This window comes from Arachis hypogaea, chromosome 4 (assembly GCF_003086295.3).
Source record: "Arachis hypogaea cultivar Tifrunner chromosome 4, arahy.Tifrunner.gnm2.J5K5, whole genome shotgun sequence".
Taxonomy (NCBI): domain Eukaryota; kingdom Viridiplantae; phylum Streptophyta; class Magnoliopsida; order Fabales; family Fabaceae; genus Arachis; species Arachis hypogaea.
Window position 1 is genome coordinate 3,642,850 of NC_092039.1, and position 13,873 is coordinate 3,656,722.

Here is a 13,873-nt window from a genome sequence, read left to right on the forward strand (position 1 = left end):
TATTAATAAGTTTTTGTAACTCTTTTTATTCTACTAGTAATAAGCGTTCAATTCTGAAAAAAAAAAATTAAAAGAACAAAACAGAATGTTTAACGAACTATTTCTTGACTTGACTAACCAACTCCCTATTACTAGCTTACAAAATAATATATAAATGAACCTTCAAATGAGTTGCCTCTTAATTGAGAATAATGCTATTTGACTCGTTTAATTGAGAGAATTTTTTAGGATAATATATATGTTGATAATTTGAACGATATATATTCACATGTAAAAAAAAAAATACATGTTCGGAAAGTTTTTTTTTTAAGTAAAATTAATACTTCTAGAATCAATTTTACTATGTATATATTCTTTATAATAAGTACTAATTTGGATTGATTTTTTGAGTTAAATTTCTTTTTTCTAAATAAATTAAAGTATTTTTATTTAATTTAAAATTTATTTAAATATGTCTTTTAATAAAAAGTATTTTTATTAAAAAAATAAATTATTTATTTTTCTGAAAACTAACAATATGTTCCTTTGTAAAAGAACATAAACAAAAAATATTTTTAATATTTGAAAATTCTTTTTAAAAAATTTATCCAAATGTAAAATAATTTTTGTTGGTTAAAAAAAGATTTAAAAAAATAAAAAAATAAATACTCTTTTAAAAGTTAATCTAAACTGACTCTAAATATACACCAGTTATTTTGATATTAGTATATTTTTAATAATCAACACTACATTTTCCTTGTTTTGTCAAATAAAAAATAATTTAGATACATATAATTAATAAGTTTTTGGTATATAAATAGTATTATTATTTTTAAAATTATGTTTAAATTAAATATAAAAAAAAACCCTATATTGAGTTATTAACGTCTCTTAATAAGTAATTTTTAAGGAAATAATAAGTATAACTAACAGTACACATACAAAGAAAATATGAAGAACAAGAATATCCTTATTACATTGACATATATACCAACCGTACATACTATCCTTTAATTTCACGAGTCAATAAACAAAGGCACACTAATGTCACCCAACAAATCATTATGTATATATTTGTATTATAGGCCCGGGTTATATATAAATAATATGTAGCTTGTATTATTGACAAACAGGTATACTAATTATGAACCTTTTTGGAAGATCTCCTAGTTTGTTAATTACTAAAAAGCAGCTTGGAATTTGGAACATTATTATTGCTTCTCTAACCTGTCTCCTACTTTTGTCTTCTACTTCCCCCTTCTAATATGCTTGTATATGGCGTGTCACCCAAATTCAATTATGGCCACGTGCACTTTAAGTTTCTTAATCGCTATCAAGTTATAAAAATTATTCGTTTTTGAACACTTAAAATAATTATTATTATAATTTGTGGGTTTGTGTGTGGTATATTCTGCATTTTTATTTTTCACTATTATATTGGATATAATATCCATAAATTAAATAGTCCACTTTTGGAGGTTGATATATCTCTAAAATGTGCCACCACCCCACCAGCTCTTCTTAATTACTATATAAATAAATATGTATATAATGCATGTGCAACTTAGCTTATAAAGTAATGCTGTTATGAAATCCAAATGCGATGACACGGCATCACAGGAAAATAATAGCATTGTTAATTAATTATAATTATTCGTGAAGTAAATTATATGTATAACGACCATGAATAATGTTTTTCTTATTAGCTATTCGAATTTATGATGAATAATGCAAGAATGAATAAGACGAGAGCACTTTTACACCCACTCACTCACTACTACACACACACATCTTCAAAAATCTTAGGCGTGACAACCCTAAGTGGGGTGCATTATGATGATGAATATCATTCAATTCCTCAACCTCCTCCACTCTAACCTCACTAAGCTACCCCCCTTTAATTCTTTTTTTTTTTTTCCATACCATATCTCTCTAATAAATCAAGGAAAAAAATATATTAAGGAGATTAATAATAATAGTGACGATGTTATCTTTCATTCATATTTAAACGTGTCACTTATTACATTGAGAAAAACAAGTAACAAAATCCACAAATCTCAGCTCATCAAGAGTTAGAAATTAAATATAAATAAAATATAACACCACCACCTTAGTTTTCTTTTCTTGCTCTAATTAACACCTAGGAATTTATCCTAAAAAAAGAAAAAGCTTCCTAGACAAGTCAACGCAACAATATTCATCATCCATAATAACCAATCACATTAGGCCACGTCACCACCCCTATTTTTCTTTCAACTAATTAATCTCTAAATTAATTAACCTCTTTCTTTTTCCGGCGAATCGCCGTGAAAGTTTGAAAGACAACGCTACCTGCTTCAGGGAACTCATCCATGGCGCAACTTCTGCGTTTGAACCCCATAGCCTCCACCGCACTCACCACCGTTCTCCGCAAATCGCCGCCAGCGGAGGTTATCGAAACGGACATGGTACCCGGTCGGAAAATCTGAATGACCTTCCTGAAAACGTGAGGCACGTCTATCTCCATTCCGTTATTGGTGGACCCCACGCACTCGAAACTCGCGTAGCTGTAACCGTCTTCAGGAGTGACGTGGATGGTAGAGTACCACTCCCCATGCATGGCGTTCATGGAGTAACCGCACGGATCGAACGCGAAGTCGCAAATTAGCGCCTCCTGGTTGATCTGATCGATCCCGGTGAACTCCGTCATTTCTTTTCCGGCGGAGTCACCGGTTTTTCCGTCATTACGAGGACGGAAGAATTTTCGGGCGAGAATCGGGTCAAGATCCGTCATGCAGATCTCCAAGGTGTAGGGCTTGTGCGGTTGTTGGTAGTACGTGGCTGTGAACACGTGCCACGCATGTGAGGAGGAGTTAGAGGGCATTATGGAGGCTTTACGGTTATGAAGCGTTGGAGGGAGGGTGTCCTCCAAGTAGGACACCTCGTCCTTAAAGCTTGTGTGAGGGAAAGGTTGTGCGCTTGGGAATATGAAGCTTCCCCTCGTGTAACGGCACGACCTCAGGGTCAACCCAAGTTGGGTGTCAGCATAGAAAATCAATGGTTGAATCGATTTCAGGAGCTGTGTGGTGCCGCATGTTTTGATTATGATCTTCGTTGGGTACACGAAGAGGCTTGATTCCGAGAGGACATAGGCGTCGAAGAAGGAGTTACCCACGGCGGAAACCACCGTGCATTGCACGGCTTGCAGGGTTTGGTTTATGCATTGATCAAAGTCAAGGCTTCTTAGACCCAAATAATGGAAGGGGTCGTCACCGAAGAAATGGAGCTCCAAGCGTTTCTCAAAGCCTTCAAAGCCAGACAGTGCCATTATTAATAATAATAATATAATGGTGTTTGTTTTTGAGTGAGAGAATGGATTAAGGGGTGGTTGGGATTTATAGGTGAAAAAAAGAATTAGAGTGAGTGTAGGAACAAGTGAAGGGGTGTTTAGAATACAAGAAAGCATGCGGGTGTTGGAACCAAGAATCATCATTGTAGCCATAATCAACTGAATTATATGCACCAATATTATTTGTTAGAATTCAGGTGCAATTACTTCAAATGAAATTGATAACCGAGAGTTATTAGATAATTTGACTAAATTTTTATCTAATTATTTTCAACTATCAATTTCAGGTGAAGTCGACTGTATTTAAATTTTTACTGTATTATTTTCTTAACTATCAATTTCAAGTGAAGTCGACTGTATTTGAATTTTTTACTGTATTATTTTCTTTTTTGTTCTTTCAAATTTTATTATTCAATATTCCATAATTAGAACATTTCTTGTCAATTTGTAATTTTTTTATTTATAATTTAATATCCGGAATTCAATGATGTTTCTCTTGTTTGAGAGATAGCAACAGCAAACAGAAATTAATGGACATTGTTGCTTTGTCACAGAAATACCTAGCATCTCTCTTCATATTACTACATTAAGAATAAGAATAACAACAGTGAGTTAGCTTTTTCCGTATTGAAAGAGGACATACTTACTTAGAACATTAATTGATATTCACAGGCAAAAGACTATTACTAGAGCTTACCTTATATAATAATAATCCAAACATATTAAAGGTTTGAGGGCGGGGACCATATAATTACAGTAACTTTACTTTCTAGTAACAAGTACATAACATTGTGGGACATAAAGTAGATTTGGATGATAATGTATGTTTCATATAGAAGTAACAGTAACTTTGAAGTAAAAGGGAGTAATTAGTGGTTTCATGGTCTTTTAGAGCAAGTTTTGGTAGCAAGTCTATGCCGACATCTTAAACTAACTCCTTCATCATATTGTTGCTCTCCTTCACTTTCAATTTACGAGTATTCTCAACATTAATAATTAATATATATTATATAATAATCAACCTTACACTTACACATGCTTAGCTTCAATTCCTCTCTCAATTAGTATAAGAAGGCATACAGCCACATACATATATATATGTACAATAATGTGTGCTGAACCAAACAAAAAATGTCAAAGAATAATGAAGGTTATTAGTACGTGTGATAAAACTTGAATTAATTCCTTTTTATTATGTATTGTGAGAGACTCTTGATAAGTTACCTACAAGGTAATTATGTTTAGTAAGTATTTTAGAGAAAAAATATTAATTAATCATATTATATATTATGCACAAAAAATTTGTTATTTATATAAAATATATAATAAAAATATGTGAAAACCGATTGTAAATATATACAAATTAAAATAGTAATTAATTTGACAGTTATTTTTAGTTGATTTTTGAATTTATCATAATAATTTGTTGCATGTGGATGATAGAACTACGTCAATTCTTTTTATTTTAGCGTTTTCTTAATGAGAAAGTAGGGTGGAAACAGGACAGGTTAGGTTAAACTTTATTTTTAACAGGTTTGATCTGTTATATAGTTAATTAACCTGAGTTTGACCTGCAACTTGACCTGCAGTTTGCTATATATATTTTTTTAAGTATTAAATTTGGCCCGTTATTCAGTCTGATCTGACCTGAAATCTGTTAAAATGTTTGATAAATTTTTTTTTACAAAAATAAAAATATTATTTAATAAAAAATTTATTTTTTAAAAAATATATTTATATGTAATATGACATATTTAATATTTATAAAAAATTTTAAACTTTAAAGTATTTAAAAAATATACAAAACTATTTATAATTAAATATAATAAAGGTAAAATATCTCATAATTCTGTTAATAATAAAAAAATTATTTATATATGTAATTATATATTAATAGGCCAGGTAAGCCTAACAGACCAATAAGACTAATTAGTGAGCTTGAGTCTAGCCTATTAATATAATAAGACTTTTATAAGAATTTGAGTCTGTGTCTATTTTATAACAAGACAGGCCAAGTCAGGCCAAATACAGGTCAAAGTCCCTGGCAAGCCGTCTGACCTTTTTCCACCCCCTATAAGGAACGCACACTGCATAAATACCTCCTAATCAGCATACTAAATAAAATTAATAGATGTCATTATAGTAAAACGGTCACATTTACCCAACGGATAATAACTCAAAACGAACAATAACTTAAATGGTATAATGTTCTTATACTTACTGGAAGTCGCGAATTTAAATCTCACTCTTAATTAAAAAAAATGGTGACATCTAACTAAATAATTTAAAAATAATAATATTTTAGTAATAAATTTTAAAAATAGTGATACATTGGTTAAGAAGGCAATATAAATTTCTTCAAATATAAAAAAAAATTGATGCATTATGAACAAGCACGGATCTACATTGAAGGAGGAGGGGGCATTTGCCCCCACAAAATTTAAAAAAAACTAATACATACATATATATATATATATATATACATATATATATCTTTTATTATATTATATTTATCTAAAATAAAATATAAATATTTTTTTATATTTTATGTTAAAAAAATATTTTGTTAAACTTAACATTTAATAATAATTATATTGTTAAATTTAATTTAATATAAAAATAAAAAATAAATAAATTCAAAAAATAGTGATAATTAATTTATTATATTAATTAATTAGTTGATAATTAAATTAAAATTTTAGTTTTTTAATTAAATACAACTTAAATTATTAGTGACTTTTTAAAAAATATTTAACATAAAAAAACATATTATCTATATATTAATATACTTTATTAATATTTATTATTAAAATAGTTTTGATTATAGTAATTATTTTGGATAAAAAATTTATTTATATCATAAAAATTATAATAAGTAGATTTTATAATTAAATATGAGATAATAAAAAATAAAATAATTGTTTAAGAACATATATAAAAAAAATAATATTTAGTCATGTTAAAAATAAAAAAAAGTCATTATAAATTATTCTTTTATTATTTTAAATATTATACTGAGTGAAATTATTTTTTTATTATTTTAAATACTGTAACAAGTGATTGTGTGTATATTTTTATAATTCTTATCAATATATATAGATAGTTCTAATTTAAAATTTTAAATATGTCTAAATAAATTTGGGTTGGTCGAGTGATTAGCTTAATCGTCAGCTTAAACAAGTGTTGGGAGTTCAAATTTCATTTCGTGTGTGTAGTAATTTATTGACCCTCTTAAATAAAACTCAAAGTCATAATAGATTAGTTCTTAACTTATTGAATATTGTGAAAAACAAAAAAAAATATCTATATCTAAATTTTATTATTTTTTTGCCTCCACAATTAAATTTTTTTGGGTCCGTCACTGATTATGAGTGTAGAATAATTTTATACATGCATTTAATTACATAATACTATATCAATAAAAATAATTATTTTTTATATTAATTACTTAAATAATTATTTTAAAAAATAAATATAATTATATAACTGTGTAAAATATTTTATATTATTATTGAATAAAATTAAACTCATATAAAAACTGGGTGGCTAGGACATATATAGTAAAAAAGTAAATGGTAAATAATAATGGAAGGAAGAAGTGAATGCAATGATGAAAAAATGTGAGTTCAGAATGAAGATTTTGCAGTTTGATGCAAAATGGTATGGCGTCATCAATAAATGTTATTGTTGTGGCTGGCATCCACCATTATCATGCACGCGCACCCACCAAACTCACTCTCTTCAAGCAATGCAATTTATTCTTCAACCACACACCAAAATATATATTCTCATTGCAATATACAGTCACTATTAATATATCCATCAAAATAATATATATATTGGTCAACCTACTTTGCTTCAAATGTCTCATTCAATAAAACTACCCATCTTCGATACAATTTCAAGAGACAAAATCAATACATGTTTGAAAAAATATGTTAAACATTTGAAATATTCAAGTAGTAATAATAATATTATAATTTAATTACTCTATTAGTTTTTATAATTTTATTAAATTTTTAATTAAATTTTTATATTATTTTTAATTTTGTAATTAGATCATTTTTATATAAAAAATATTCAAATTAACAAAATATTTTTTTCCAAAATATATACACTAGATTTAGTTAGATTTTGAATGATGAATACTTTTAATTTGTAAAAAGATATTCAGTTAATTCTAATTTTTTTAGTTAGGACTTAGGAATAACTTAATTATAAAAACAATTCTGTTATATAGTAGACATTGGAGATTGTGAACAATGTAAACAATGGGCTACATCCTAAGTTCACTAAACATTTTGGTTTTTCATGGTATTTCCAACTCGGTAGGCCAAAAACTAATCTGCCGGCGATACTGAGTTCCATTTAAGGATTTACCGATTTACTACTGGCCAATAGATTGTTTCATGCACAAGACGAAATTTGAACTCCCGAATCCACTAAACATGAATAAACCTAATTAATTCAAAATTTGAATTTTAAAATTAAAATCAACTTTCTTTTTTTTAATTTATTATTTACGTTGTTAAAAAAAACGTTATTCCCTCATACTTTAGGGTAAAAAACCCAAATGAGCCAAGGAGAGCTCAAAATTACTCAATTCAGCCAAATCAAAAATTCATACATGAATCAACCAGGACGAATTATTATATAATTCGAATCAATATGATTCGAATTATAGTTACATGTAATTCGAATTGATATGATTCGAATTACACTCAGGCAACAAAATAAAGTAATTCGAATTGATTTAATTCGAATTACTATGAAGAACACATAATTAAGTAATTCGAAACAAGTTGTTTCGAATTACACTTAACCAATTCGAATTTAGTTAATTCGAATTACTAGGATAGCTTGTGATACTACATAATTCGAAACATATAGATTCGAATTATATATATATAGTGCGAGCCAAGGCTGTATATATATGCTGTGAAGTCATGTTGCTCTCAACAAAGAGGGGAGATGGCTAGTGAGGAGAGTTTCCTAGTTCTGGTACATTACAGAGGGTCGATTAAGAGAAAAACTCGGTCCGGCGTGAAGTTCACTGATAAAGATCCCCTATGTATTATCGTGACGCCAACAACCACCTACGATGCTCTTGTTAGCTCTGTGCTGGAGAAGCTTGGTCTTGAAGGAGTTAAAAGGGTCAAGAAGTTTTTCTACCGCATTCCAACAGCGGTGCTCCATGACACCGTGAAGTTTGATTGTTTCACAATCGGTAGTGAGGAGGACTTGCAGGTTATGTTTATCTCTCGTAGGCAGTTTCCCGAGGTAAGGACACCTGAGCTGTTGGCAAAGTTGGTTGATGTGGTATCTAGCTCGGGTGGTTCGAACCGGAATGCCAATACTATAGCCGCGGTTGCCGGCTCGAGCTCGAGACCTGCTGTTGCTTCATCCTCTATATGGGAAGTATGGGGGAACACTGCTAGTCGCCATTGCACAGGACGGAAACTCGAACATCCTCCCCGTGGCATTTGCACTAGTTGAGGGTGAGAATGCTGAGTCATGGTCTTTCTTTCTTTCCCACCTCCGTGAGCACGTGACACCTCAGCCGGGTCTGTTAGTTATTTCAGATAGGCATAACGGCATCAAGGCAGCACTCGAGGCTCCTGATGGGGGATGGTTACCCCCTGCTGCGTACCGGGCGTTCTGTATTCGACACGTTGCAGCAAACTTTGCCTTGACGTTCAAGGGAAAAGATGCCCGGAGGCTTCTTGTTAACGCCGCATATGCCAAGACCGAGGTGGAGTTCGACTACTGGTTTGACATTCTGCGCTCCGAGAATCCGACAATGTATGACTGGGCGAACCGAATCGATTACTCGTTGTGGACACAGTACTGTGATGGGGGTCGGAGATTCGGGCACATGACGACCAACATTTCGGAATGTGTCAACTCAATCCTGAAGGGGGTTAGAAACCTCCCTGTTTGCTCGCTGGTGAAGGCCACATACGGAAGGCTAGCTGAGCTATTTGTCCGTAAGGGTAGGGAGGCCGAGGCTCAGATGGGTACTGGACAACAATTCAGTCAATACCTAGTAAAGTGTATCGAGGCCAACCTGAGGACAGCCAGGCACTTCACGGTGACTGTTTACGACAGGGATAACTCGGAATACACTGTTGCTGAGATGACTCCGACAGGTTCATTCTCTCTTGGTACGTACAGGGTCTCATTAGGGTCTAAGACTTGTGATTGTGGATACTTCCAAGCACTTCATTTTCCCTGTCCGCACGCACTGGCATGCTGTGCTTATTCACGGCTTACATGGCACCCTTACGTCCACGAGGTATATCGCCTTAGTTCCGTTTTCGGTGTCTATCAGATGGGATTTACACCTCCCATTCCAGAGGGTTTCTGGCCACCTTATGCCGGGCCTACCGTTATACCGGATCCGAGTATGAGGCGTGCGAGGGAGGGTCGTCCTAGATCCACAAGAATTCGCACCAACATGGATGAAGCAGATCCGAACCGGCCAAAGAGATGTGGCCTCTGCAGGCAGCCAGGTCACACCAGGCGTAGTTGTCCACAAGCCGCAGGCCCCAGCGGGATTGCTGGAAATCAGTAGGAGATTTGCTATGTCTGTGTTTGTTTCTTAATGTATTAGCACTTGTCTTCGAGTTGTTTTTATTCGTGAATGTATTAACACTTGTCTTGAACTAAGTTGTTTCCTATGTGTAATGACACTTGTTATTCGTACCAAATATTTCTGCTGAATGTCTTTTAAATGATTGAAATTTATATTTAAAACAAACAACATTATATCATGGGATGACTGATAACGAATAACAGCACTTCAAAATATAAAGCATAACGTAAAAGTAGAATACATCAAACTAAATGACATAACAAAACATCAAAGTACATAACATAATATCAAATAACATAATAACAAAGTGCATACCATAACAATGATAACCAACCAACAAGGTACACAATATAAATATAACAACGTGACATAGACCACTATCCATGAATCATCTAAATAGGTGCGATCCAGTGCCGCAACGGCGTGGCACCCGTGTCCGGTAACCCCTACGTATAAGTGGCTCCTCATCCTCAATCGACTCGTCGCTGTCATCAGGAACTGGCTGTCTCGGGGTCATAGGCGCAACATGCACGGGTCTGGATGACGAGGGGCCGGCAACTGAGTGTGATCCAATACTCTGGGCCGATGCTGGGGTCCCACCCATGGCAAAAGGATGCGCAGGAGCTACCGTGGCAGGCTCATTCAGATCTACATCCAGCGGTGCCTGTGTCCCCGTCGTCTGAACCCGTCCGGCTGCAGCCTCATCCTCCTGCATGATGGTCCGGATATCATCAAGGAAATGCGTATACGAGCAACATAAGGTAGCCATCTGATGTGTATACGATTGCCGGACTTGTCGGCAAACAGCTGCGTACCCAATAACATCATGATATAGGCCCGGGCAAAGCGCCTAACTGTCTCCTCATCTGCCCCGTCTGGACACTCTGCAAATGTCTCCTGAAACCAGGTGCAGTTGACTGCGAATTTCTGCACCTGGTTCTCGGGAGGTAAAACACCGAGCAACTCATGGAACCACTGCCAAGCAGGTCTCCCACCCTCAATGTAAAGGTGGAAGTCGGTAAGGCACCCACTAACGTAATCTCCGTCGATGGCAACCCCAGCTGGTATGCGACGTCCTGAAGCGTGATAGTGCACTCTCCGAAGGGCATGTGGAAGGTGTGCGTCTCAGGCCGCCACCTCTCGACGAATGCGCTGACTAGGGGCTCGTCTAGTCGGAACCATCTGTCGTTCAGTCTCGCAAGATGGTAAAGTCCGGCCATCTGCAAGTACGGAACATACCTCTCATCAAGACGCATCCCCTGTTGCCGCCTAACGCTGGATATGCAACGACGAGGCTGGCCAGTAAATAAACCGCATAATTAGAACAGATGCACAAACCACTAACATAAGCCATATATTTTATAACGAACCAGTAAATAAATCATGATGGGCAACAGATATATGAAACAAACGACCGACATTTTATACACAAACCGCTCACTCAAACCATGTGCCAATACCATTAACAAAAACATATGCATTTTCACATTTATCATAAACCACTACCATTAACCGCTAAACCATCACTTAATCCACTATCCAAAACCGTTAACAAAAACCAAGTACAAAAATCGCTAACAAAAACCACTGGCCTAAACCGCTTGCTTAAATCGCTAACAATAAAATAAACCGCTAAAAAAACCCATTAACAAAAACCACTGTCCTACACCACCAACCTAAACCACAACCCCAAACCGCTAACCATCACTAAAACCACTGTCCAAAACCATTAACACAAACCGCTTACAAAAAACAATTTCAAATACCACTAAAAAAAACTACATGCCTAAACCACTTGCATACACACCTAACACTTAAATAAACCGCTATAAAAAACCATTAACGAAAACCACTAGCCTACACTACTTTCCTAAACCACTATCCTAAACCACTAGCAGTAACATAAACCATTATAAAAAACCATTAACAAATACCGCTATCATAAACCGCTTTCATAAACCACTAACCTCGTCGTTGATCACACCGGCGATATGAGCTACTCCATCCAAACGATAAAGCCTTCCCGGATCGTCCCCCATCGACAGAAACAGCCGCTCTGGTCGCACTCTTACTGAACGTTGGTCTTTTTCTCTGGGATTTGGTGGGGTTGGAGAATGAGAAAGTGATTCGAATGAACTTGGCTCGAACTCCTTTTATAGCCGAATCCCTTGTAATTCGAATCAAGTTGATTCGAATTACTATGTAACTCAACTTTCACCTAATTCGAATCAACTAGATTCGAACCTCTCTCAAAAATCCACTTCTCCTAGTAATTCGAATTAACTAAATTCGAATTAGGTTGATATAATTCGAAATGAGTTGTTTCGAACTTCATTAGTTTGTAGCCTTCCTAGTAATTCGAATCATATCAATTCGAATTACATGTAACTATAATTCGAATCATATTGATTCGAATTATATAATAATTCGTCCTGGTTGATTCATGTATGAATTTTTGATTTGGCTGAATTGAGTAATTTTGAGCTCTCCTTGGCTCATTTGGATTTTTTACCCTATTTTATAAAAAAAATTGTAAAAACTCAATTAAAATTATATAAAATATAATTATAAATTTAATAAAATTATAAAAACAAACAAATAATTAAACTTAATATTAATTGAGACGTTCACCTTAATTAATCCTAAAGTTATATGACTGCCCCACTAAAAGTAGCATCACCTTTCTAAACTCTGTAGAAGGCAAGGCTAACTTTCTTGATATCATTCTCCAACCAAGGCAAGGCTCAATTGAAATAATAGAAAGCCCAAAAAGCCATGATTGGTCCCACTAAATGTGTCCCAACTTGATAGCACAAAAGGGACCCATCTTTGTTTGAAGTGGTAATGAATGAGATTTATTTGATTTGAGGGACATTGAGTCCCCACTCACCCCCTTACCTTAAGGAAGGACCAAGCCCCCTTAGCCGCCATACTCACTTCCTTGCATGCGCATACATTCCCTTCACACTAGTCAATTACTCATATCACGTCCAAATCTTTTATGTAACAATTAACACTTTAAAAGGTTCTCAACTTGGCTAATTTTTTTTTTTATATGAGATTGACACGTGAATTATGTTGAGTTATAGAGTATTGGAGAAATATATACGATTGTGACCGCTTTCAATTTTTTGTTTTAGTGAGAAAAAATCGAACCGTCCGATTTCATTGCAGAGAGAGAGACACAAATTGGACCCAGAATTTTCTGAAATCGGATCCAAAATTTTCTATATTAATACACAAATCTGACCCAGAATTTTCTGCCAGTACACAAATCGGACCTAGGATTTTCAGTACCTCCAATTGAACGATCCGATTTATCTTGCACAATTCTCATACCCTAGTAAAACACCATATATTTTCATAATTCTGCTATACACCAACCTTCTCTCCATATTAAAATAAAAAATTTCTCTCGACTTCTCATATATTTCATTAGCTTATTTATTTTAATTATCATTTTCATGCAACAACATTTTTATATAAACAATACCAATTCCTATATATATTATGCTAAGTATAAGTAGTTAAGTACATACATATTTATACAGTGTGTGTTTTAAAAACATTTTAAGTTATTTACTTTGGAGTAATATATATATATATATATATATATATATATATATATATATATATATATATATATATATATATATATATATATATATATATATATATTACAATTATATTATTATGTGTATATTAAAAATCAATTATTAAATTAAAATAAGCTTCTCATAGAAGTGAGACTGTACCATACACAATTTGGCAAATTGCTTCAAGAGGAGCCCACTACGCTGCAACTCAAAATTTGGAAAGATTTTGATTTAGTGCATGCCCCATGAACACTATCAAAGAACCCATGAAAAACTCGTTGGATCCATCATTTCATTTTTTTTTCTTTCTTTTTTTCTTTTGAAAAAAATGCATGCATATGAAAGTTTTTTATTTTATTTTATTTATTATTTTTT

The 13,873-nt window shown here is 33.3% G+C and overlaps 2 protein-coding genes across 2 annotated transcripts; one reads left to right on the forward strand and one right to left on the reverse strand.

The window, feature by feature from the left end:
• Positions 1-1,945: 1,945 nt before the first annotated feature.
• Positions 1,946-3,519, reverse strand: LOC112795815 (S-adenosylmethionine decarboxylase proenzyme 4-like). Its single transcript, XM_025837987.3, has one exon. The coding sequence runs from the start codon at positions 3,458-3,460 to the stop codon at positions 2,252-2,254; it is 1,209 nt and encodes a 402-aa protein (XP_025693772.2). The 5' UTR covers positions 3,461-3,519; the 3' UTR covers positions 1,946-2,251.
• Positions 3,520-8,278: 4,759 nt separating this feature from the next.
• LOC112798332 (uncharacterized) lies at positions 8,279-9,881 on the forward strand. The gene is made up of 2 exons (XM_025841599.1): positions 8,279-8,626; positions 8,727-9,881. The coding sequence occupies exons 1-2, from the start codon at positions 8,279-8,281 to the stop codon at positions 9,879-9,881; spliced, it is 1,503 nt and encodes a 500-aa protein (XP_025697384.1).
• Positions 9,882-13,873: the final 3,992 nt, after the last annotated feature.